Source organism: Mustela erminea, chromosome 18, assembly GCF_009829155.1.
Source record: "Mustela erminea isolate mMusErm1 chromosome 18, mMusErm1.Pri, whole genome shotgun sequence".
Taxonomy (NCBI): domain Eukaryota; kingdom Metazoa; phylum Chordata; class Mammalia; order Carnivora; family Mustelidae; genus Mustela; species Mustela erminea.
In genome coordinates this window covers 42612431-42638527 of record NC_045631.1, presented here as the reverse complement: position 1 = coordinate 42638527, position 26097 = coordinate 42612431, and the positions used below count along the sequence as shown (strand labels likewise).

The 26097-nt window shown below is 41.0% G+C and overlaps 1 protein-coding gene across 10 annotated transcripts in view; it reads left to right on the top strand.

The window, feature by feature from the left end:
• The window catches only part of BRCA1 (BRCA1 DNA repair associated), a 68190-nt gene that overhangs the window by 11387 nt on the left and 30706 nt on the right, over window positions 1–26097 (top strand). For 6 of the 10 annotated variants that reach the window (XM_032322960.1, XM_032322959.1, XM_032322958.1 and 3 more), the window contains 9 exons: window positions 671–724; window positions 10566–10643; window positions 12107–12195; window positions 12774–12913; window positions 14575–14680; window positions 15678–15723; window positions 17089–17165; window positions 17780–21205; window positions 21612–21700. In XM_032322960.1, the coding sequence (XP_032178851.1) occupies window positions 671–724; window positions 10566–10643; window positions 12107–12195; window positions 12774–12913; window positions 14575–14680; window positions 15678–15723; window positions 17089–17165; window positions 17780–21205; window positions 21612–21700 (4105 nt within the window). The remainder of the gene's footprint in view (window positions 1–670; window positions 725–10565; window positions 10644–12106; window positions 12196–12773; window positions 12914–14574; window positions 14681–15677; window positions 15724–17088; window positions 17166–17779; window positions 21206–21611; window positions 21701–26097) is intronic. The other 4 variants (XM_032322957.1, XM_032322966.1, XM_032322965.1 and 1 more) reach the window with 4 other exon arrangements.

The window sequence follows — 26097 nt, the reverse complement described above, 5'->3', positions numbered from 1 at the left end:
TGAAAGAAAGAAAGAAATTTAAAATAAAAAGGCCCTCACGCAAAAAAAAAGAAAAAAGAAAAGAACGTGCTGTGAGATGACCCAAAAGAAATACAAGAAGTTTGTTATCTTCATGGAGCTTTAAGTTTAGTTAAGGTATAGGATGTTCCCCACAAATTTAGCTTGAAAAATGTACCAGTGAAAACTAATAAGTAATAGATTAATGTCAGCCAATTGTTTTTAAAGATTTTATTTATTTATTTATTTGACAGAGAGAGCATAACTAGGGGGAGTGGCAGGCAGAGGGAGAGGGAGAAGCAGGCTCCCCATAGAGCAGGGACCCTGATGTGGGACTCGATTCCAGGACCCCGGGATCATGACCCGAGCCAAAGGCAGTCGCTTAACCAACTGAACCATCCAGGTGTACCTCAGCCAATCTTTTAAATGCAAAAAATAATAGAGAGTATGGAAAAGAGTGTAATATATTCTGTTTTGAGGGCTGAAAGCTCAGAAATGTAAGGATCAAATTCTCTGCTATTTTAGCAGACATTTAATATTTATTAAATGAACTTAAAGCCTTACCTTGACTCAGTTATAGCAGCTTAAAATTGCACTTCTTTACCAAGAATTTATTTATATTGAAATGAATTATTGAGCCTTCTTTCTTTTTTTTTTCCCCCTATCCTTCTAGTCTGGAGTTGATCAAAGAGCCTGTTTCCACAAAGTGTGATCACATATTTTGCAAGTAAGTTTGAATGTTTCATGTGGCTCCGTTATTTAGCTTTTTTACTTATTCTTCACAACACAGGAAATACCTAACTTTATAGAAGCTTTAGCTTAAGTGAAAGTTAAGTGTAAAAGAAAAATCGAACTCTGTTTCACTCCAGCTAGGAGTACTTAGAAAACCTGTGGAAGTTGGTTGTAACCATAGTTCCTGGGAAAATATTGGCACATTTATCTAGTGGGATCTGAAATCATTCTGAACAGCTGTTTGTGTTTGTGGCCGTGGTAAAAGCAGATTGCCAGCAATTGTGCAATAAGCAATTTCCCAGTTTCTCCTTTCTGTTATTTCTGTTCGTCACTCTGCTTTCTCCCTTCTAAGGTTCAATGTTTGCCTGCTTCATAATCCTTGTGAAGATAGGAAAGGATCTGATATCAGTTTATATTTAGGCTGAAATTAATTCATACCAATGATTCAAGTTATATTTACATTTTTAAGGATCTTGCCTTTTGAAGATGTTTCTTGATGAAAGAATTTGGAAAAACATTTGGTAGGTGATTTGGTGGAACAAAGGAGTTCTCCTCGTTGTAAAGCCGTGATTGACACTTGCTCTGAATGCCAACTAATTTGTTTTTAGATATTTTTCCTTTTTATTTATTTATTTATTTATTTATTTTTAAGATTTTATTTATTTATTTGACAGAGAGAGATCACAAGCAGGCAGAGAGGCAGGCAGAGAGAGAGAGGAGGAAGCAGGCTCCCTGCCGAGCAGAGAGCCCGATGCGGGACTCGATCCCAGGACCCTGAGATCATGACCTGAGCCGAAGGCAGCGGCTTAACCCACTGAGCCACCCAGGCGCCCCTATTTTTCCTTTTTAAATCGGAAATGAAAGCCATGTCTATGGTAATGAGTTTACCATCACAAAAGGTTATATGATGGCAGAACATGTTTCCCTTCTGCCCTCTAGCCACTGCCTCTCCCTTCCCTCCATCTCTGCACCCAAAGTGGAGCTCATATTTCCAACCCTGAGATCAAGAGTTGCATGCTCTACTAACTGAACCAGCCAGGTGCCCCCTCAGGGATTTTTTTTTCTTTTTAAGGAATTTTTCAATTCAGGCATTTTTTTTTTTTTTTAAAGATTTTATTTATTTATTTGACAGACAGAGATCACAAGTAGGCAGAGAGGCAGGCAGAGAGACAGAGAGAGAGGGAAGCAGGCTTCCTGCGGAGCAGGGAGCCCAATGCGGGGCTCGATCCCAGGACCCTGAGATCATGACCCGAGCCGAAGGCAGCAGCCCAAACCACTGAGCCACCCAGGCGCCCCGCAGGCATTTTTTTTTTTTTTAAAGATTTTATTTATTTATTTGACAGACAGAGATCACAGGTAGGCAGAGAGGCGGGCAGAGAGAGTGGGGGGGAAGCAGGCTCTCTGCCGAGCGGAGAGCCCGATGTGGTGCTCGATCCCAGGATCTTGGGATCATGACTTGAGCTGAAGGCAGAGGCTTTAACCCACTGAGCCACCCAGGCACCCCTAATTCAGGCATTCTTAATTTGGGATTTGTGAATGGTTTTCATGAATGTCCAAGGATTATATTTGGTTTTAAACGTAATTGTATTTTTTTTTTTAAGATTTTATTTATCTATTTGACAGAGAGAGAGATCACAAGTAGGCAGAGAGGCAGGCAGAGAGATGGGGGGAAGCAGGCTTCCTGCTGAGCAGAGAACCTGATGCGAGGCTCGATCCCAGGACCCTGATTCATGACCTGAGCTGAAGGCAGAGGCTTAACCCACTGAGTCACCCAGGTGTCCATTAAACGTAATTGTATTAGGAGCTATAGTCATGTGCAGTTTCCTGGGAAAGACAGTCCATAATTTTCGTCAGATTCTTAGAGTGTTTCCATAACCTAAAAAACGTGAAGAGCTTCTGTGATAAGGATAAGGAGGGCTGGCTGAAGCTGAAGGAAACCTGTTCCCCCCTGGAGGGATTTCCGAACGCTAGCTGGCCCCTTCCTTTGCCTGAGTTCTACTTTATTCTTCCCATTTGTCTGTCCCAATAAGGATCCAGAGCCCATTCCCACTGCCTCTCACCCCTTTCCCATGCCACCCCACTGTCCTAGATCTGCTCCCATGAATTGCCTTCTGATTTCTGAGGCCCTTCTCCCTGTCAGGTGCCAGACCGCACAACTGATCACTCTGCTTTAAGAATTTCTAGTTTTGTGGCCCCTGGAGGGAATCTTCTCAAACTATTGTGGTGTAGAACTGGTTTCTTTGAGATTGATACTTTTGTAAAACAAAATTTAAAAGTCCCAGTACTGGGATGCCTGGGTGGCTCAGTCGTTGAGGGTCTGCCTTCAGCTCAGGTCGTGATCCTGGTGGTCCTGGGATCAAGCCCTGCATCTGGATCCCTGCTCCGTGGGGAGTCTGCTTCTCCCTCTCCCTCCACCTGCCACTCCCCTTGCTTGTGCTGTCTCAATCTCTGTCAAATAAATAAATAACATCTTTTTTTTTTTAAACCTTTAAAAAATAAATAAAAGACCCAGTATTTAAAAAGTTATAGATAGATGAAAATTAACCTTTTAAATGCTGAACTTTCACTGTTTCTTCATGAGAATTGTTCTGAAATGTACTGTATGCTCTCCTGTCACCTTGAGTAATGAATACATAATATTATAACGAGTAAAGAAGAGATTGCATTGTGAACATTCATTACTTTGAGAGCTTATGGAAGAAGGAAATTATAGGTAGAGTAAATAATATGAGCAAAGGTATGAAGAGAAGAAAGTAGACCCTCCAGGGAAAAGAAACTAACTTTGCAAACATGTATAGGAGTAGTGCTGGGGGGCGCCTGGGTGGCTCAGTTGGTTGAGTGTCTGACTTTGGCTGTGGTTGTGATCTCTGCAATCCAGGCAAGTGATGAGCCCATGTCAGGGAGGTTTGATGGCTAGAGACATTAAGATCATGGTATCAGTGAATTCTGGAATTTAGCAATGGGTTGGTACATCAGAGATGTAGAAATAGGCAAGACATGGAAAATCTAGCAAATAGATTGAACATAGTCTCTCAGGAGTCTAGGAGCAAAAATGAACACAAGTGTAGGGTAGTGGTTGTAAGGGAAGAGTCGTGGCAGGGATTCAGCCATAGGATGCTGAGGGTTAGGGTTAAGATTCCTGTCCCTAAGAGACAAGAACATTGGCCCATGAGACTGGGATACCGGGCAAGGAACTTAGGCACTATCTTCAGGATGAAGAGCTCAAGACAGATTCTTAATCATTGGGACTAAGTAAAAACTAGAGGTTTGCTCGAGAAGATAGATCTCTAATATCAAAACTGACAAGGTTTGGTGGGACCAGCAACACAGTGGATGCTGAGGTGCTAAGTTATGGAGCACTCAGGGTCTTTATTTCCTTTAACTAAGGCCTGCATTGGTTCATGATCTGTTGGCAGGAATCCAGGGCACCTCCATTGTAATGAAAGGAAGCCAAAAGTCATCCTGCCTTTATTTTGCCCAAACTTAGAACGATTAATTTATTGCTTCCTGCCAGGATAGATTTGGATCAACAGCTCAAAATTAGATGAGTTTCCATAACATTGTAAATCTGCTCTGGGTACACACATGCTCAGAAATGAGTACTCTAAACGTCCCCCCAAATTAGTTTGTGTCACTGTGATTTTACTGTTTTCTTATCAGCTTTAAAAATCTGATGCCACTCTTTAGAAAACATACTACATTGGCTTTAAAAATATATTGTCTTTCCCTAAGCATTGGGCTTTAGAAATTGAAGAGGCTAAAAACTTGGGATGCCTGGCTGGCACATGACTCTTGGTCTTGGAGTTATTAATTTGAGCCCCACATTGGGTGTGGGGATAAAAAGAAAATACAGTCTTCGGGACATGTGGTGGTCAATTAAGCATCTGCCTCCGGCTCAGGTCATAATCTTAAGGTCCTGGGATTGAGCTCCACGTCAAGCTACCTGCTCAGCAGGGAGTCTGCTTCTCCCTCTGCCTACCACTCCTGCTTGTGCCCTCACGTGTGCATGCTTTCTCTCTGACAAAAAAAAAAAAAAAGACGACTCAGACATTTTTACTGAGAACTTCATGTAGAACTTATATATGTGTGTGTTCTCATTTGATTGGCGTATCACATGTATTCCTCAGAGCTCGGGAACAGAATTTAACAAATTCTTCTCAGCCTTGAATGATACACCAATGTTCCATTGATCTGTGGGTACTTTCCTTATCTTAGTCTTTTCAAGTCATGTACAAGTTCATTTTCTCTTTTGAGTTTAGTAAATAACCTTGAGGCATCTGTTCTTTTTCTAGCATAAGGAAAGATTGGAACCTATATTTTGGTTGATTTCTACTTACCTAGTTCCCCTGCATTTTTTGTGTAATTATAGTACAGGCTACAACACTCTGTAATGTAGCTTGTCCCTCTTGGCTTAGTTGCGCTATGCTGCAATATTCTATTTGGGAGATTCCCTCCCTTTCCCTCCCATGAACTGTGTAATTATACCATTTGCCAGTGTAATGCACTGATTCCTCCTAGGGCCATTATGGTAGCATATGGGTAGGATTTGCATCTTTTCAACAGTCTGTGGCTCTTTAAAGGGGATTACATACAATGTAGGTAACTTTTTTTTTTTTTAACATAAAATGCATTATTAGCCCCAGGGTACAGGTCTGTGAATCGCCAGGTTTACACACTTCACAGCACTCACCATAGCACATACCTTCCCCAATGTCCATAAACCCACCACCCGCTCCCTCCCCTCCCCCCCAGCAATCCTCAGTTTGTTTTGTGAGATTAAGAGTCTCTTTTGGTTTGTCTCCCTTCTGATCCCATCTTGTTTCATTTATTCTTTTCCTACCCCCTAAACCCCCCACATTGCCTCTCAACTTCCTCGTATCAGGGAGATCATATGATAATTGTCTTTCTCTGATCAACTTATTTCGCTAAGCATAATACCCTCTAGTTCCATTCATGTCATCGCAAATGGCAAGATTTCTTTTCTTTTGATGGCTGCATAGTATTCCATTGTACATATACCACGTCTTCTTTATCCATTCATCTGTTGATGGACATCTAGGTTCTTTCCATAGTTTGGCTATTGTGGACATTGCTGCTATAAACATTCGGGTGCACATGCCCCTTCAGATCACTACATTTGTATCTGTCTCTTTTTTTTTTTTCTTTTTTTGACACACAGAGAGATCACATGTAGGCAGAGAGGCAGGCAGAGAGAGACGGGGGAAGCAGGCTCCCTGCTGAGCAGAGAGCCCAATGCGGGACTTGATCCCAGGATCCTGAGATCATGACCTGAGCTGAAGGTAGAGGCTTAACCCACTGAGCCACCCAGGCGCCCATTACATTTGTATCTTTAGGGTAAATACCCAATAGTGCAATTGCTGGGCCATAGGGTAGCTCTATTTTCAATTTTTTGAAGAACCTCCATGCTGTTTTCCAAAATGGTTGCACCAGCTTGCATTCCCACCAACAGTGTGGGAGGGTTCCCCTTTCTCCGCATCCTTGCCAGCATGTCATTTCCTGACTTGTTAATTTTAGCCATTCTGACTGGTGTGAGGTGGTATCTCATTGTGGTTTTGATTTGAATTTCCCTGATGCCAAGTGATGCTGAGCACTTTTTCATGTGTCTGATAGCCATCTGGATGTCTTCTTTGCAGAAATGTCTGTTCACGTCCTTTGCCCATTTCTGGATTGGATTATTTGTTTTTTGGGTGTTGAGTTTGATAAGGTTGCAGGTAGCTTGTTGATACCCCTTTCCTTTACACTATAGAATTGTTGAGCACAGCACAGTCATGGAGCATCTGTACAGGTGAAGAAGAAACCTAGTCTCCTTGACTGTTCCTAGGGCCCGTCTGTACTGTCAAATGAAGACAATACAGCAGGGTTGTTGTGTAAAGTAAGAGAGGGCACTGCGTGTTTGGGAACATGGTCAGTAAAAAGTGCTCTCTGCTGGCTTAACCATTCCTGCTGCCTTTTCAACTCCCTTTTTTCTTTAATGGTCCTTTTCACAGCCAATGTCTGCTCCCTTCCTGTCACCTCCCTCACCAGAATATTCTGTTCCTTATGATGGCAGGGATTTTATTTTGCCTTTTGCTGAATCCTCTGCATCTAGAACAGTACTGGACATGTAGTAAAGATCGGTGGTATGAGTGAATCCCTGCTCATAATGAGTGTCCCTGCAGCTGTCTCTACTGCTCTCTTCCCTTTTCCCCTTCCTACTTGTATTTTCTCTAAATCTTCTGTCTTCTTCCTAAGGGAATTTTGATCTTCATAGATACCATCAGTCAGTAGGAATAGTATTTTTTTTTTTAAGGAAATAGACTTATGAGAATATGTTGCATGTGTCCTTCATGTCTTCCTAGCCATATTTGCTATCTGAGGTAACCACCAAAATTGTTTTCCACCCAGAGATGCTCTGAGAGCCCACCTGTCCCAGAAGGCTGGAGCCTTCCTCATTCCTTAGACTTCTAGTGAGTGACTTGGTTTTATGCCAACTATCACGGTGCACATTGTGAATATGGAAATGAGTGCATTTTCTCCCTACCTTGAGCTTTTTTTTTTTTACATTTTTATTGAAATATAATTTACATGCTATAAAATTCACCCATTTTAAGTGTGCAGTTCAGGGTTGTGGGTTTTTGTTTTTGTTTTTGAGGGTTTTTTTTTCCCATATATTCATAATTGTGCAACCATCACTGCAATCTAAGTTTAGAATTTTTTAAGAAAATTTTTATTTATTTGAGAGAGAGAGAGTGAGTGAGAGAGAGCACCTAAGGGAGGAGGGTCAGAGAGAGAAGCAGACTCCCCACTGAGCAAGGAACCTGACTCAGGGTTTGATCCTGAGACTCTGGGAACATGACCTGAGCTGAAGGCAGATGCCTCATTGACTGAGCCATCCAGGCACCCCAAGTTTAGAACATTTTCATCACCCCCCCAAAAGAAACCCTGTACCCATTAGTAGCTACTCCCCATTCCCCTTCCATCTCCTCTTTTGCAACCATAAATCTACTTTTTGTCTCTATAGATTTGTCTATTCTGGGTATTTCATATGAGTGGAATCATACAATGTATGACCTTTTGTGTCTGACTACTTTCACCGAACATGATGTTTTCAAAGTTCATATTGTGGCATATCAATACTTCTTTTTTGTGGTCGAATAATATTTCACTGTGTGTATATACCACATTTTGTCTCTTCATTCAGTAGTTGATGGACATTTGGATTGTTTTTGGCTATAATGGGTAATGCTGCTATGAACACTTGTGTACAAGTTTTGTGTGGACTTATGCTTTCATTTCTCCTGGGAAGAAACTTTAGGAGCAGACTTCCAGAGTCATATGGTAACTCTATATTTAACTTTTTTTTTTTTTTTTAAAGATTTTATTTATTTATTTGACAGAGAGAAATTACAAGTACACTGAGAGGCAGGCAGAGAGAGAGAGAGAAGGAAGCAGGCTCCCCGCTGAGCAGAGAGCCCGATGCGGGACTCGATCCCAGGACCCTGAGATCATGACCTGAGCCGAAGGCAGCGGCTTAACCCACTGAGCCACCCAGGCGCCCTATATTTAACTTTTTGAGGAACTGCCGAACAGTTTTCCAAAGTAGCTGCATTGTTTTCTATTCCCACCAGCAATGAAATGAGGATTTCAGTTTCTCCACATCTTCTGCAACACCTATTTTTCTAAATTATTTTTTAAAGATTTTATTTATTTATTTCAGATAGAGAGAGAGCATGTGCGCACAAGCCAGGAAGAGGGGCAGAGAGAGAAGCAGGCTCCCTGCTGAGCAGGGAGCTCAGTGCGGGGCTCTATCCCAGGACTCTGGGATCATGACCTGAGCCAAAAGTAGATGCTCAACCGCTGAGCCACCCAGCCATCCCTGCAATACGTATTTTTAATTATGGCCATCCTAGTAGATATAAAGTAGCATCTCATCATGGCTTTGGTTTGCATTTTCCTAATGGCTAATAATATTGTGCATCTTTTATGTGCTTATTGACCATTTGTACATCTCCTTTGGAGAAAATTCAAATCCTTTGCCTATTTTTAGTTGGTTTATTTCTCTGTTTATTATTGAGTTGTAAGAGTTATTTATATATGCTGGATATAAGTCTCTTACCAGGTATGTGATTTGCAAATATTTTCTCCCTTTCTGTGGATTGATCATTTCCTTCCTTCCTTCTTTTCTTTCTTTTTAAGAAATTTTATTTATTTGAGAGAGAGAGAGTGTGTGTGAGCATGAGTCGGGGAGGTAGGGAGGAGCAGAGGGAGAGGGAGAAGCAGACTCCCTGCTGAGCAGTGAACTGGACACAGGGCTCAATCTCAGGACCCTGAGATCATGACCTGAGCCGAAGGCAGATGCTTAACCAACTCAACTACTCAGGCTCCCCTGGTCCTCACTTTCTTCATGATATTATTTGTAGCAAAGAAGTTCTTAAGTTTAATTTAGTTCAGAGGCACCTGGGTGGCTTCAATGTATCAATGTATCTATTTTTTTCTTTGGTTGTTTGTGTATTTAAGAAATAATTGCTTGAGCACCTGGGTGGCTCAGTGGGTTAAGCCTCTGCCTTTGGCTCAGGTCATGATCTCAGGGTCCTGGGGTCAAGCCCGACATCGGGCGTCCTGCTCAGTGGGAAGCCTGCTTCTCCCTCTCCCACTCCCCAGCTTGTGCTCCCTCTCTCGCTTTGTCTCTCTCTGTCAAATAAGTAAAAATAAAAATCTTTAATAAAAAAAAACATTATTCATTTATTTGACAGAGAGAGAGCTTGTCAGGTGCTTGAAGTCCTAAAAGTGGGTTGTGGGGATCATTGTACAACTCCATCAAGTTACTAAAAGTCATTGAACTGTATACTCACAAATGAGGAGGAGCATGGTGCTACTTTTTAAAACCTGTTACCTAAATAAATAAAATCTTTTAAGAAGGAGGGGGGGGGCTCCTGGGTGGCGCAGTGGGTTAAAAGCCTCTGCCTTGGGCTCAGGTCATGATCCCAGGGTCCTGGGATGGAGACCCACATCATGCTATCTGCACAGCAGGGAGCCTGCTTCCCCCTCCCTCTCTGCCTGCCTCTCTGCCTACTTGTGATCTATTTCTCTCTCTCTCTCTCTGTCAAATAAATAAATAATATAAAAAAAAATAAAAAAGAAAGAAATCATTGCTTAGCCCAAGGTCAAACGGTTTATAGTTTTAGTTCTCACATTTAATTCTGTGATCCATTTTGAGTTAACTTCTTGGATTGTGTGTTAGGGTTCTAGCTTCTTCTTTTTGCATGTGACTATTTGGTTGTCCCAGCACTCTATTTGTTGGTACACTATTCTTTTTTTGTTTAATTATCTTGGTGCTATTGTTGAAAATCAATTGACCTCAGATAGATGGGTTTTTCTGTATTCTCTGTTCTGTTTCATCCATGTGTGTCTGTCCTTATGCCAACAACCACACTGTCTTGATTTACTGTAGCTTTGTAGTGACGTGCTGAGTTTTTAATTATAATCATTTTACTTAAACTATTTATCATTTATATCTCATTATTCAGTGGGAAATAATTATGAATCTATCATTAAATATGCCATATTAACTTTTTAATAAGTTTTATTTGATCATAACAGTCAGCCATATGCATGTAAGTTCAGTTTTCATAGATCATTGCTTATGTAGTTTGGTTTTCTGCTTATCCAGCATCTAAAAACAATTAAAGCCACTGGTTGTAATTCACCTGCCATTACCTTTAAAATGGCTCTTAAGGGCAGTTGTGAGATTATCTTTTCATGGCTATTTGCCTTTTGAATACTCTCTACCAAAAAAAAAAGTAACTTGAATTGTTCTTTTCATTTATAATTTATAGATTTTGTATGCTGAAACTTCTCAACCAGAGGAAAGGACCTTCCAAGTGTCCTTTGTGTAAGAATGATATAACCAAAAGGTACTTAATTTGGGTAGTGATGGGAGGTTGGGCTCAACAGTAGGGAAACATAGAAATTCCTTCATAACAGAGCTGGTGCTCCTGTCAAACTATTCATCAGTAGAAAAATGTATAAACGAGTATTGGGTTGACAGAGTAAATTATTTCTGAAGTCATTTTCTTGAAAGTTTTGTGGTAGGTCTGTCTCACAAAGGTATTAGCAATTCATTGCCTCTTTCTAATGCTTCTGAATGGCATAAAAAGTGCAGTCTTACCTAATGTGGGAATGTACCATTCTGCCCCCTTTGTCTCCAGGTCCTGCTTTTCTTTTTCTTTCTTGCGCTTGTTTCTACTTAATTATACACACACAGTGTGTTTATACATTTTGGGTCCCTCCCACCAGGATATAAGTTCTTTTAAGACACTGACTTTTTCTGTCGCCGTCAATGCTGTTTTTCAATGTTTGGTGCAGGGTACTCACTTAGATATTTAAAGGAATAAATGAATTATATTGTCCTACAACTTTCCTAAACCAAAATCTCTCTTTGGACATTATCATCTATGATGTGGGAAACAAAGGCAGAAGAAAAATTACTAAACTTCCTTATTACATACAGCCCATTGACAAGTCCCTGAAACAGGCAGAGTGACGTTCTTCTAGGGACTCAACTGCTTCCATGTTGACACTTTGCTAAGGGTAACTGGCAATCTTAGCCTGACCCTCTAGGATCTTTTTAAGTCTATTTAACATATAAAAATTCCTTTATCTCTACCCTCCAAGATCCATATTGGCAATCATCTGCCAAGCATATGACCCACTGATATTCATCTGAAGAGTCTCATGACTAAGGTTTTATTAGACAGTAATAAATGACCTTTTCTTTATGATAGCTAGCCCCCTCAAGGTCCTGGATACCTTGCTTCCAAAATTCCTTAGAGACTTACACTACCCCTAACCCCTTCCCAACTTGAAAGTGTATAATGGGCCATTACGTTACATTGAAGTAACATAGTCATCATTTCACAGAAATCCCTGAAAGCTCAAATTAGGAGGTTGGGTAGATGAGGTTCAGTTGTTAAGAATGGTAGGTTCTCTATGCAGTGAATTTATATCTACTATTGATTCAGAGTACAGTGTTTTAGATAGTAACAGGCTTTAGGTAGGCTTGAATGGCAAAAAAAATTATGAGAACAACCAATTCTGCCACACAGTTTGTTTTGATGTTTTGATGATAGTGTAAGGTCACTAATAGCTCTTTTCTTCCCATCCAAGTACTAACCAGGCCCGACCCTGCTTAGCTTCCGAGATCAGACGAGATCGGGCGCGTTCAGGGTGGTATGGCCGTAGACAATAGCTCTTTTCTTGAATGTATTTTTACTGTTGCTACATCTGGCTTTTTGTTTACATATCTTTCCTTATTCTAGTGTCCTTAAAAAGTTGGTAATCCTTTGCTGAGTGTGTTTCTCAAACAATTTAATTTCAGAAGCCTACAAGAAAGTACAAGATTTAGTCAACTAGTTGAAGAGCTGTTGAAAATCATTCATGCTTTTGAGCTTGACACGGGATTGCAGTGTAAGTGTTGCATAGCCCCAGGGGCCAGCACTCAAGTGGCTGTCCATTAAAACTCAGGAAGTTTTCACAGTTACTCTGTGAAGAGGCAATGACACCTTTTGGTCTAGGTTAATTTTAAGTCTTTATCTGTGATTTATTTTTTAAATCATTCCCACTGATCTAACACCTCATTTTATAAGTCCTGAGATACACATTTTTCACAGTTTAGCATCTCCAAAATTAGGAACAATTTACCACCTGTGGTGTGCCATTGTTAATTTAGTATGTTTTCTCTCTAAGTGGCCCAGAAAATAATTGTGTGTCTTGCATCATTGGTACCTTGGATTTAATGAAATATGATATTAATACACAAATATGTTAGTGCTGAAGTAGGAAGAAAAAGATTAGAAATAATTTTGACAGTCTGTGTGTTTCCTAGGAGTAGACTTTCCAAAGTAGATTAAAAAAATGATAGGTAAGCTTTAATGCATTGTCTTAACAAACCAGATAGCTCATACACAGGATTTCTTTTGGTTCTTTGATACAGTTACTGTATTGTTTTAAACTATAACAATAACATTTTCCTTTGTAATTCATAGTTGCAAACAGCTATAACTTTTCCAAAAAAGAAAATAACTCTCCTGAGCACCTAAAGGAGGAAGTTTCTATTATCCAAAGTATGGGCTATCGAAACCGTGCCAAAAGACTTCGACAGAATGAACCTGAAAACCCCACCTTGGTAAAGCCATTTTCATTTATTCTGGTAACATCTCTTGACTGAGCATTTTGAATTAGTGAAGGTGCTAGATGCTCATGGATTTATATAAAAAGGCAGTAAACATGGGTTTGTAAATAGTTAATATGGACTTACATAAAAAGTTAGAGCCACCTGGGTGGCTCAGTCGGTTAAGTGTCCAAATACTGGTTTCAGCTCAGGTCGTGATCTGGGGTCCTGGGATCAAGCCCCACATTGGACTCTGTGCTCAATGCAGAGTCTGCTTCAGATTCTCCCTCTCCCTCCTGCTTGATTGCTAATAAATAAATAAAATCTTTTTTTTTTTAATTTTAAAGATTTTTATTTATTTATTTGACAGAGATCACAAGTAGGCAGAGAGAGGAAGGGAAGCAGGCTCCCCGCTGAGCAGGGTGCCCAATGTGGGGCTTGATCCCAGGACTCTGGGATCATGACCTGAGCGGAAGGCAGAGGCTTTAACTGACTGAGCCACCCAGGCACCCCAATAAATAAAATCTTTAAAAAAATAAAAACTGGGGGCGCCTGGGTGGCTCAGTGGGTTAGGCTGCTGCCTTCGGCTCGGGTCATGATCTCAGGGTCCTGGGATCGAGTCCCGCATCGGGCTCTCTGCTCAGCGGGGAGCCTGCTTCCTCCTCTCTCTCTCTCTGCCTGCCTCTCTGCCTACTTGTGATCTCTCTCTGTCAAATAAATAAATAAAATCTTTAAAAAAAAAAAAAATAAATAAAAAAATAAAAAAAAATAAAAACTGCTTAAGAAAAAGGCGCTAAACAAGGTCAGATAGTAAATTAAATTCTTGGTCGAGAGTTAGAAATGCCAAGAGAAGGTCCATGTACTTAGTGTGGGCAAGAGAGAGCTTCTGGGTCCATCCCCTGCTTTAGTGCTTTTATCTATTCTGATGTTTGTCTAAAATAGCCTTGAGGTCACTGATGACTTTAAGATTTGAGCTTGCTAGTTTTTAAAATAATCACCTCACAGCAATTCTTCAGGCATGAGGAAGTGTCTTCTAATTTATTTTCTTTGAAAAGTTCCCTGGGAAATAAAGTCGGTCTTTACCATTTGAAAATTGCTTCAACTTAAAAGGTGTAATTGTCAAAGAAAATGCAGTGATTTGCTCTGTTTTTACTTGCATATGAATGAATAATGCAGATCTTAAAAATAATAGTTCTCATCGTACCAGTATTCATTTTTCAGTAGATGTTAAAGAACTCAAAAAGAAGGAAAGCTTCATCAAAGTGATATTGGATTTTTAAATATTTTTTCCTGTACTGAATGTTCCTAGGATTGCTGGGTTTTTATTCATAACCCTGTTATCAGATGTGATTAGAAATGTAAACTAATGATTCTCATTCCCTTTCTATATTATAATACAAAGCATTAGCTTCAAAATACACTTTTCTTCAAAAAAATTACATAGATAATACATATTCAGTTTAGAAATGTTTAAAACAACACAGAGAGGAAAAAATATTTAAACCACACATAACTCATATATTTTGATTTGTAGTTTGCCAAGTGTTTTTTCCAGTTGTCAAATTTTAGTTAGTTATAATAGTCTGTTTTGTCCATGGCCTGGAGTTTCCTTTCAAGAAAAGAAACACAGAACTGGTTTCAACAATTGATTGATCGTTCTTTACTGTACTGCTTAGCAGGAAACCAGTCTTAGTGTCCAACTCTCTGACCTTGGAATTCTGAGATCTCTGAGGACAAAGCAGCAGATACAGCCTCAGAATAAGTCTGTCTACATTGAATTGGGTAAGAGACACAGATTTTGTAAATTTAGAATGATCGTTGCTGGATTGTGGTCTTACAGTTATACCAAAAGCCTCATAATTTATACAATGTCAGGGAAATTTGGGAAGTGGAAATACAATAATTTTATTTTCCTTGCCTTACGGTGTGTTACAAATAGGGTAAACGATGTAGCACTCACCACTTCGTAAAACAAGACCCTTATTTTATAAAGAGAACAAAAGGAAGTGTGTCTTGATTATACTGTGTAAACATGCTTTGGGAGGATGGAGAGTAGGGATAAGAAATAACATGATGGGATGGCCACAGCATTTGAAGGGATTCAGGATACATTGTACTAGACTAGGAAGACTTTTTTTTTTTTTAAAGGAAGACTTTTAAGAAGACCTGAGCTCAGTTCAAACAGGTCTCTCTAATTGTCTTATCTGTTAGAATGCATTTATAATTGGAAAGAGTGACCTTTTTTGGGCTGCCAAGCACCACCATATGTCTACCATAGCACTTACCAGATTCTCTACCTACATGTTTTTTCCCTGCTTGAAGATCATAAGTCCCGAGACAACAGGTGTTATCATAAAAATAGTATTTAGGATAACTTACTGAAGTCTAGATACTGTTAGGACTTACTTGCATAACTCATGTAAGATCCACGGCAACCCCCTGAGGTTGTTAATATTATTGTACTTATTTTGCCCATGAGCAAATAGAGGCACACGGAGGTTAAGACATTTTGTTGAGCTAACAAAGATAGCAAGTGGCAGAGCTATAATTCAAACTTGGGAATTCTGGCATCAGAGCCCAAGCTTGTAACCACGTCTCTGCGTTACCTGCCATATGTTTCATCGTGTCTGCGGATTTTATACATAGTGAGTGTGTGGTAATAGTTCTTGAATGAATATCTGTTGTGCAACAAGTACATCTCATGACTTTAACCCTTTCAGTAAAAATCCTTTCAGTAAAAATCCTTTTACTGATTTGTTATCTGGGGAATTTTTTTTAGGATCTGATTCTTCTGAAGATACAGTTAATAAGGCAAGTTACTGCAGGTGAGTTAAAGCCTTTGTCTGTGAAGTTGGCTTTTTTTTTTTTTTTTTTTTTTTTTTTTTTTTTTTTAAGATTTTATTTATTTATTTGACAGAGAGAGATCACAGGTAGGAAGAGAGGCAGGCAGAGAGAGAGAGGAGGAAGCAGGCTCCCTGCTGAGCAGAGAGCCCGATGCGGGACTCGATCCCAGGACCCTGAGATCATGACCTGAGCCGAAGGCAGCGGCTTAACCCACTGAGCCACCCAGGCGCCCCGAAGTTGGCATTTTTGTATTTAGTTAATAAATATGAAGGATTGGTATTTAGGTTAGAATCATGGCAATGGAATAGACCTTAGAGGTCATTTACTTTTTATAGTTGAGACAACATGTCTTAGTGGAGTCCAGAAGAGTGTAAACAGAATTCTGCTCAGACTTGCTTCCAGCAGATGGTTGTGTCTAACTTAGTTCCTCGTGCACAGTAGTATTTTGGCTCATGAAAATATTAAAGGACTTCATTTTCAATTATTTTTCTGTTCCTTAATTTCATCTATCTCTCAAGCTTTGTCTACATGAATTCTACAATGATCTGTTATCCCCCATCCCCCAACTGGGTTACCTGTCAAATTGCTTTCCTTAGGAATGATTGCTTGACCCTAAAATCTGTGATGGCTTGTCTGAACTATGCTGGTACCATTGCCAGCATTACCATTCCTCACCTCTCATTGGGAGGAAATGTTTTTTAGCTGGAAGGGAAGCACAGAGGCAGTGTTGCATTCTATTGTAATATCCGCTCTATCCCAGCGCTCCTTTTAAGTGTCTTTGCTCTTGCTTTCTCATTAAGATACACTTTTATTTATTTATTTTTTAAAGATTTTGTTTATTCATTTGACAGACAGATCACAAGTAGGCAGAGAGGCAGGCGTGGTGAGTGGGAGGGGGAGCAGGCTCCCTGCTGAGCAGAGAGCCTGTTGCAGGGCTCCAACCCGGGACACAGGGATCATGACCTGAGCCAAAGGCAGAGGCTTTAACCCACTGAGCCACCCAGGCGCCCCTAAGATACACTTTTAAATTATGTTGAGTTTTTTTTTTTCTATCTTTGAGCTATTGTTTGTCTACCATTTAAATTTTAATTCTCTTTTGCTCATCCATAAAGCAATGTATCTGTGCGACTCCGCTGATTTTTATGACTATTTCTCCTCAGTCTTTGACCGTTTGATTTTGGCTGGAAGTTACTAAAGCAGAGTACAAATTTCAAAAAGTCAATCAAATTGATCAACTTACTGCAGTCATACCTAGAGGAGCTGAAATACTTGATCTTGCCTATTTGACAACTCTGTGAGCGTAAAACTAGTGTTTTCTCATTGAAGCTTCTGTCTTTTCTCTGTAGTATGGGAGATGATGAGTTGTTACAAATCACCCCTCAAGGATCCAGGGCTGAAGCCAGTTTGAATCCTGCAAAAAAGGGTAATGACAAGTCTTCCCAACTTAACAGGAACTGAAGAGAGAATGAGTAGATCCTATACTGTAATCAGATTATTCTGAAGCACATTTGGGACTTTTATAATTCACAACATCTCTTTGCAGAGTTAGAATGTCTTTCTCAAATGTCATGATACAGGCTGATTTGTTTCAATGGCATGAGGCTGATGTGATTATAATAGTACCCTGTGTAACTGGTTGTTACCTTTTACATTTAATTGATGTGTTTGTGTTTCATCTTTTATACACTAGTATTTAAATATAGGGAGTATGAGTCTGAAGATAGAACGGAGTGCTGTATAGCTCATTCCCAGTCTGCTTCTAGTCCACTGTCAGAGGTTAGGGAAATAGGAGGTGTGGTTTATCAACAGGGAGAATTCTGAAATTAAATATTTGGGGTAGAAATAATGAGAATCTAGATAAATAGGAATTCTGTGAAAGTGCATGAGCTACATCTTTCGTATACTTGGTGGTGGATGAAGTCAGGTTCTCTGAAAATAGCCATGTACTTTATTTCCACCCCCAAGTTGTATTATGTGTACGTGTTTCTTCATGAGAGTTCAGTTTTTAAGCACCTTGTTGTTTTTGTATGCTTTCAGCTGCTTGTGAAATTTCTGAGGACATAACAAATAGTGAATGCCATCAATCCGATAATAAAGATTTGACCACCACTGAGAAGCATGCAACTGAGAAGCATCCAGAAAAGTATCAGGGTATTTCTGTTTCAGACTTGCATGTGGAGCCATGTGGCACAAATACTCATGCCAGCTCATTACAGCATGAGAACAGCAGTTTATTACTCACTAAAGACAGAATGAATGTAGAAAAGGCTGAATTCTGTAATAAAAGCAAACAGCCTGCCTTAGCAAGGAGCCAACAGAGCAGATGGGCTGAAAGTAAGGAAACATGTAATGATAGGCAGACTCCCAGCACAGAGAGAAAGGTACTTCTGAAAGCCGATCCCCTGTGTGGGAGAAGAGAACCGAAGAAGCAGAAACCTCTACGCTCTGACAGTCCTAGAGATTCCCAAGATGTTCCTTGGATAACACTGAATAGTAGCATACAAAAAGTGAATGAGTGGTTTTCCAGAAGCGATGAAATGTCAACTTCCGATGATGACTCACATAACGGGGGATCTGAATCGAAGACCGAAGTAGCCGGTGCAGTAGAAGTTCCAAACGAAGTGCACGTATGTTCCGGTTCCTCTGAGAAAATAGACTTAATGGCCAGCGAGCCTCAGGATGCTCTGATACGTGAACGCGAAAGAGTCCACACCAAGTCCGTAGAGAGTAACATCGAAGATAAAATATTTGGGAAAACCTACCGGAGGAAGGCAAGCCTCCTTAACGTGAGCCACACGAGCGAAGATCTGCTTATAGGACTGTGTGCTGTAGAACCTCAGACAGTGCAGGCCCATCCCCTCACGAGTAAAGCAAAGCGTAAAAGGAGAACTACAGCAGGCCTTCATCCTGAGGATTTTATCAAGAAAGTAGATCTGGCCATCGTTCCAAAGACTCCTGAAAAGCTAGTTGAGGGAACCGACCAACTCGAGCGAAGTGGTCACGTGACAAAGATTAGAAATAATGGTCCCGAGGATGAAATAAAAGATGATTATGTTCAGACCAAGAAAAATGCTAACCCAACAGAATCCCTGGAAAAAGAATCTGCTTTCAGAAGCAGAGCTGAACCGATAAGCAGCAGTATAACCAAGATGGAACTGGAATTGAATAGCTCCGGTTCGAAAGCCCTTAAGAAGAACAGGCTGCGGAGGAAGTCTTCCACCAGGCATGGCTGTGCGCTTGAATTCGTAGTCAGTCGAAATCCAAGCCCGCCTGATCGCAGTGAACTGCAGATCGATAGCTGTTCTAGCAGTGAGGAGATGAAGAAAGAACCTGCGGACCAGATGCCAGTCAGACGCAGCAAAACGCTTCAGCTCCTGGAAGAGGAAGAACCTGCAGCTGGACCCAAGAAGGGCAGGAAGCCAGGTGAACAGATACATAAGAGACTTGCCAGTCATACTTTTCCAGAGCTGAGTTTAACAAACGTACCGGGGGGCTTTGCTAACTGTTCGAGTTCTAATAAACCTCAAGAGTCTGTCCACCCTAGCCTCCGAAGAGAAGACATAGAAGAGAGCCGAAGAACGACTCAAGTGTCTGGTAGTACCAGAGATCCCAAAGAGCTGCTACTGAGTGGAGGAAGAGGTTTGCAAATTGAAAGATCTGTAGAGAATACCAGTGTTTCCTTGGTACCTGATACAGATTGTGGCACTCAGGACAGTATCTCGTTGCTGGAAGCCGACACCGTAAGGAAGGCAAAAACTGCACCAAATCAACGTGTGAGTCTGTGCACAGTAATTGAACACCCCAAGGAAACTATCCACAGTTGTTCTAAAGATACTAGGAACGGCCCAGAAGGCTTTGTGGATCCACTGACGTGCGAAGATAACCACACTCAGGAGACAAGCATAGAAATGGAAGAGAGTGAACTTGATACACAGTATTTACGCAACACGTTCAAGGTTTCAAACCGTCAGTCATTTGCTCTGTTTTCAAATCCAAGAGATCCAGAAAACGACTGTGCAATGGTCTATGCCCACTCTGGGGCCTTAAGGAAACAAAGTCCAAAAGTCACTCCTGAATGTGGACAAAAAGAAGAGAATCTGGGAAGGCAAGAGTCTGAAATCAAGCATGCGCAGGCAGTTCCTGCGATGGCGGGCTTTTCTGCAGTTATTCAGGAAGCTCAGAAGCCAGAAGATTATGCCAAATGTAGCCTCAAAGGAGGCTCTAACCTTTGTCAGTCATCTCAGTTCAGAGGCAAGGAAACTGAACTCCTTATTGCAAATAACTGTGGATTTTCCCAAAATCCTTATCATATACCACCACTTCCTCCCATCAGATCAGGTATTAAAACTCTTTGTAACAAAAACCCGTCAGAAGAAAGGTTTGAGCAGCATTCAATGTCACCAGAAAGAGCAGTGGGAAATGAGAGCGTCATTCAGAGTACAGTGAGCACAATTAGCCAAAATAACATCAGAGAAAGCTCGTTGAGAGAAGTCAGCTCCAGCAGTGTTAATGAAGTAGGTTCCAGTACAAACGAAGTAGGCTCTAGTACTAATGAAGTAGGTTCCAGTGGAGAAAACATGCAGGCAGAACTAGGTAGAAACCGGGGACCTCAATTAAATGCTATGCTCAGGTTAGGTCTTATGCAACCTGAAGTCTGTAACCAAAATTGTAAAGATCCGGAAATGAAAAGTCAAGGAGAAAATGAAGGTATAGTTCTGTCTGTTAATGCAGATTTCTCCCCATGTCTAATTTCGGATAACCCCGAACAACCTATGGGAAGTAGTCATGCTTCTCAGGTTTGTTCGGAGACACCCGATGACCTGTTAAATGGTGACAAAATAAAGGGGAAAATCAGCTTTGCTGAAAGTGACGTTAAAGAAAGATCTGCTGTCTTTAGCAAAAATGTCCAGAAAGGAGAATTCAGAAAGAGCCCTAGCCCTTTAGACGATACACTTTTGGCCCAGGGGCAGAAAAGAAGGGCCAGGAAATTAGAGTCCTCAGAAGAGAACACGTCTAGTGAGGAGGAAGAGCTTCCCTGCTTCCAACACTTACTATTTGGCAAAGTAGCCAACACACCTTCTCAGGCTACCAGTCACAATGCTGTTGCTGCAGAGGGTCCGTCTAAAAAAACAGAGGAGAACCTAGACTCACAGAAGAGTAGTTTAAGTGACCTCAGTAACCAGGTACCATCAGCAAAGGCATCCCAGGAACATCACCTGAGTGAGGAAACGAGGTGTTCTGGTAGCTTATTCTCTTCACAGTGCAGTGCTTTGGAAGACATGACCGTTAATACAAATACCCAGGATCCTTTCTTGATGTTTGATGCTCCTTCCGAACAAGTGAGGCATCAGTCTGAAAACCTGGATGCTCTGAGTGACAAGGAATTGGTTTCAGATGATGATGAAAGGGAACTTGGTCTGGAAGAAGATAATCACGAAGAACAGAGTGTGGATTCGGACTTAGGTACTGGAACCAGGTTTTTGTGTTTGCCCCCGTCTAGTTTCTAGTTTTCTAGAAATGAGCTAACTGTTGGTGCCTTGTCGGGGAGAACATTTTACAAGTTTCCAAGTGCAACTAAAGTCACTGCTTCTTAAACTTTACACATGTTCCTCTAAGGTGCCTTTCCTTAAAAGTGCTTTACCCAGCTGGCACATCTTCTCTGTTTGAATGAGATCTAATTGTTGGCTGACTTGTTTCTGGTTTGCTATTGTTATGACTTCCAAGAGGAAATCTGGGTGTCCCAAAACAAGGGGCATAATCATTCTGCATAATACAAAAGTGAAGTTTGTCCTGCCAGTAGGAAGACGGGTATGGCCAGTTGTGGTACGTGCTGTTTTTACATCTGAAACTATTTTTATCATCATTTAAGGTGAAGTGGCATCCGGGTACCAGAGTGAAACAAGCTTCTCTGAAGACTGTTCGAGGTTGTCCTCTCAGAGTGATATTTTAACCACACAGGTGAAAAGTTTGTGTGGGTGTGTATGTGTGTATGTCATGTTCTCTGCATTCAGTAGCGCGCACCCCACATTCTGACATTTGCTCGTATGATCCTTTTTTATTTTTTATAAGATTTTATTTATTTATTTGACAGAGATCACAAGTAGGCAGAGAGAGGGGGAAGCAGGCTCCCCGCTGAGCAGGGAGCCCAATGCGGGGCTTGATCCCAGGACCCTGAGATCATGACCTGAGCCAAAAGCAGAGGCTTAACCCAGGCGCCCTGCTTGTATCATCCTTTAGAATCAATGGTCTAACTGTTGTATGTGGTGCCTCATCTCCGCAAAGGAGATTGTAAGCATCTGAACCGAACTCATGCTGCCTTTCATTTCCCACTCACACACACATACACAGCAGCTGGCTGAGAACACTCAATCCGAATTTAATGAGTAAGCTAAACCTTCAAAACAAATTTTCCCTATAGCAAAAAATATCTATGAAAACACTACTGTATCAAAGAGAGGGATATGGTTATTCTTGGGACCAAAGTGGAGCCTATAGAGTTCTCTTTCTGCTGGAGACGATCCGACTTTCGTTGCTTCATGGAGATTTCTTTTTGTTCTTTCTCTTCTAAGCTGGTAGTAGTTTGTTCTTTGGTGCCTGTAAGTCCTCTTTTTTCTTTAAGAAAAAATTTTACTTCCTGTATTTCGTGGTCAAGACAATATTGGGGTTACTTATGAACCGGATAAGAGCCTTGTCATATCTTATGGCATTTGATAACATGAATGTTTCAGTACTGCAGAGAGAATAGTCTCAGAAAAGCACTCTTTTTTAAAAAATATTTTATTTATTTGACAGAGAGAGACACAGTGAGAGAGGGAACACAGGCAGGGGAGTGGGAGAGGGAGAAGCAGGCTTCCCGCTGAGCAGGGAGCCCAGTGCAGGGCTCGATCCCAGGACCTGGGGGTCATGACATGAGCCGAAGGCAGACTCTTAATGACTGAGCCACCCAGGCACCCCATCTATCCCAGCATTTAAAGAGTAACACCAACATCTTCACAGAACGAGTAATAGGGAAAATAGAATACTGGGAGGAGAAAGAGGAAGCCCTACTTTCTCTGAATATCCTTTTATGCCTTGAATTTTATACCATGTGGATTACCCAGTAATAATTATTATTAACTTATTCTTCATTCTTCTTTATATATGTGCACAAAGGCCTTTTTTTTTTTAAGATTTTATTTATTTATTTGACAGACAGAGATCACAAGTAGGCAGAGAGGCAGGCAGAGAGAGGAGGAAGCAGGCTCCCCGCTGAGCAGAGTCCGATGTGGGGCTCGATCCCAGGACCGTGGGATCATGACCCGAGCCGAAGGCAGAGGCTTTAACCCACTGAGCCACCCAGGCACCCCACAAGGCCTTATTTTTTTAAAAAAAAAATTTATATCAGGGGCGCTTGGGTGGATCAGTGGGTTAAGCCTCTGCCTTCGGCTCAGGTCATGATCTCAGGGTCCTAGGATCGAACCCCGCATTGGCCTCTCTCCTCAGCAGGGAAACTGCTTCCCCCTTTCTCTCTGCCTGCCTCTCGGCCTACTTGTGATCTCTCTTTCTCTTTCCGTCAAATAAATAAATAATCTTTAAAAAGAAAAAGAAAACTCACTTTAAAAATATATATATATATATATATATATTTATATATTTATATTAGGGTGCCTGGTGGCTCAGTCATCATCCCAGGGTCCTTGGATTGAGCCCTGCCTGCATCAGGCTCCATACTCAGTGGGAATCTTGCTTCTCCCTCTCCCACTCCCCCTGCTTGTGTTCCCTCTCTCACTCTGTCTCTCTGTCAAATAAATAAATAAAATCCTAAAAAAAAATTTATATATCTCATACTCCATGTACTTACATCATAATGTTGTTTTTTCTATTGCATTAAGTTTCCTCCCATGATTCATTTCTAATTAGTATACAATATTCTGTCTTTTGGATAAGCCATGATTTTTTTTTTTAAGATTTTATTTATTTATTTGACACAGAGAGAGAGATCATAAGTAGGCAGAGAAGCAAGCAGAGAGAGAGGGAGAGGCAGGCTCCACGCTGAGCACGGAGCCTGATGTGGGGCTTGATCCCAGGACCCTGGGATCATGACCCGAGTCGAAGGCAGTCGAAGGCTTAAAAGCCCACTGAGCCACCCAGGCGCCCCGGATAAGCCATGATTTTTATGACCTGTTGCTGAATATGAGGGTTACGGGCTAAGAGGCACAGTTTGCTATTATGTACAGAATACCTGTACGTATCTTTTATCTGGTAATATCTTTTATTTTTTAAGTAATCTCTACACCCAACGTGGGGCTCAAACTCACAACCCCAAGATCAAGAGTTTCATGCTCTACTTACTGAGCCAGCCAGGCGCCCCTCTAGCAGTATCTTGATAACTAAATATTTGCCCATGTTCCCAGTGCTTTCCTTAGTATAAATGTTTGGTCTTTGATACATATTGTTAAATTGTTCTTCAGAAAGATTGAACAAATCTAAATTCTTCCAGCCCCCGTGGTACTTGATGGTTCCCATTTCCCGGTACCTTTGCCAACACCAGGTGGTATCCAGTTTTTAAATCTTCTAATTCTTGGCATTGCTGTGAGGACTATAGAAAGAAAGGGCTTGTCTTCTGCTGCCCACAGAGCAGATTCCTCTAGGACTGAAACCTGCTGGAGTTAGGAGGAAACCTCTTCCGTACCTGAGTTGTCACCAGTGTTCTTCCCGCCTACAGGATTACCATGGTGACTGAATGAACAAAAAGACCAAGGAGGCCTTTTCTCTGCAACTCCTGTGATCCTTTCTGTGTGTGGACTTGGGACTCTGTTGACCTTTCACGAATGCCTTTCACCTTTTTGTGCCTTGTGTTTTAAGGTTGTAGGTCCTGGTTTCTGATTCTGTCCAGCCTCCTTGTTTTTTATATTTCTGATCTTATTTGCAGAGATACGTCTTGTTTGTTCAAGATGCATTCTGCAAATTGTTTTTAGCAAGCATCTACTCCAAAATAGACTTAAGGTCAGATTTCCTGGCTAACCTAAATCTAGAGTAGCACAGATGCAAAATAATTGCAGTAGGATATTTTTCCTCTATCTGTTTAATCAAACTAAGGAGAAGTATATAGGAGATAGAGAAATCCTAATTTGGTACCATTAGTATCTATTTTTTATCAAAGACTGACTGGTTATATTCATTCATTCATTTCTGCATTAAACATTTACCGAGTGCTTAACTACCTGCTAGGCATTGGGAATACAAAAATGATTAAGGAAGGATTCCTCCCCTCAAAAGGGGTCAGTATTCCACTTCCATATGCTAATGCATTAGCAGTATAAATGAGGTAGTGGGGGATCGTCTGTTCCTGATAATAGATGTAGATGGGGGGGGGGGATTTCTGAAGGAGCCATTTGAGCTGGACCTTGAAGGAGAAGAATTTTTCCAGATAGAAAGGGGAAGGAGGCAGCAAGCAAGGCAAAGACAGAGGCATGAAATGTCCAGAAAGCAGAGTTGTCCCATGTGACTGGAAAACAGGACATAGGGGTAATTGAGGGAAAAATAAAAGATCAGGGTGTGTAAGCCCTTTTGAATGCTATGCTTAGGGATTTGGACTCTATCCTGAGGGCAGGAATGAGTAATAATGATATAGTGTTCAGAAATATTAACTTATCTGAGCAGTGGTATACTACTAAGGTCTTTATGGAAGAAAGAGACATGATAAACATGGCTTTTAAAGAACTTCCACAGTGGGGCGCCTGGGTGGCTCAGTGGGTTAAAGCCTCTGCCTTCGGCTCAGGTCATGATCTCAGGGTCCTGGGATCGAGCCCCGCATCGGGCTCTCTGCTCATTGGGGAGCCTGCTTCCTCCTTTCTCTCTGCCTGCCTCTCTGTCTACTTGTGATCTCTGTCTGTCAAATAAATAAATAAAATCTAAAAAAAAAAAAAAAAAAAAAAAAGAAATTCCACAGTAATGCAGCTGTATTAAAAGAGATCAGAGTAGCATGTTGGGAATAGAAAAGAAGAATAGGGCTAATTCCAGAAACACTTAAGAATTAGAATTTAAAAAAAAAAAAAGAAGAAGAAGAAGAAGAAGAAGAGAAGAAAAGCCTCTGTAAGCAATTTGGTTTTGGTCTCCCGAATGTATCTGGGCAATTACCTACAGGGGAATTTAGGTTATAAAGTAATTCCTTTGGGAAAACCCAAAGGAATGTTCTCTAATTACAGTTCTCTGGTTACTATTTTTCCTGATTTTTCTAACCTATTTAATGGCCACATGGAGGTTAGTTAGATGTGATGGTCATGCCAGAAGTGACTAATAGGGCTTCTGAAGCTTGTCAGATAGCTGTGTACTCGGTTTCTTGCCAGATTTACAGAGGCAGCCAGCCCCAAGGC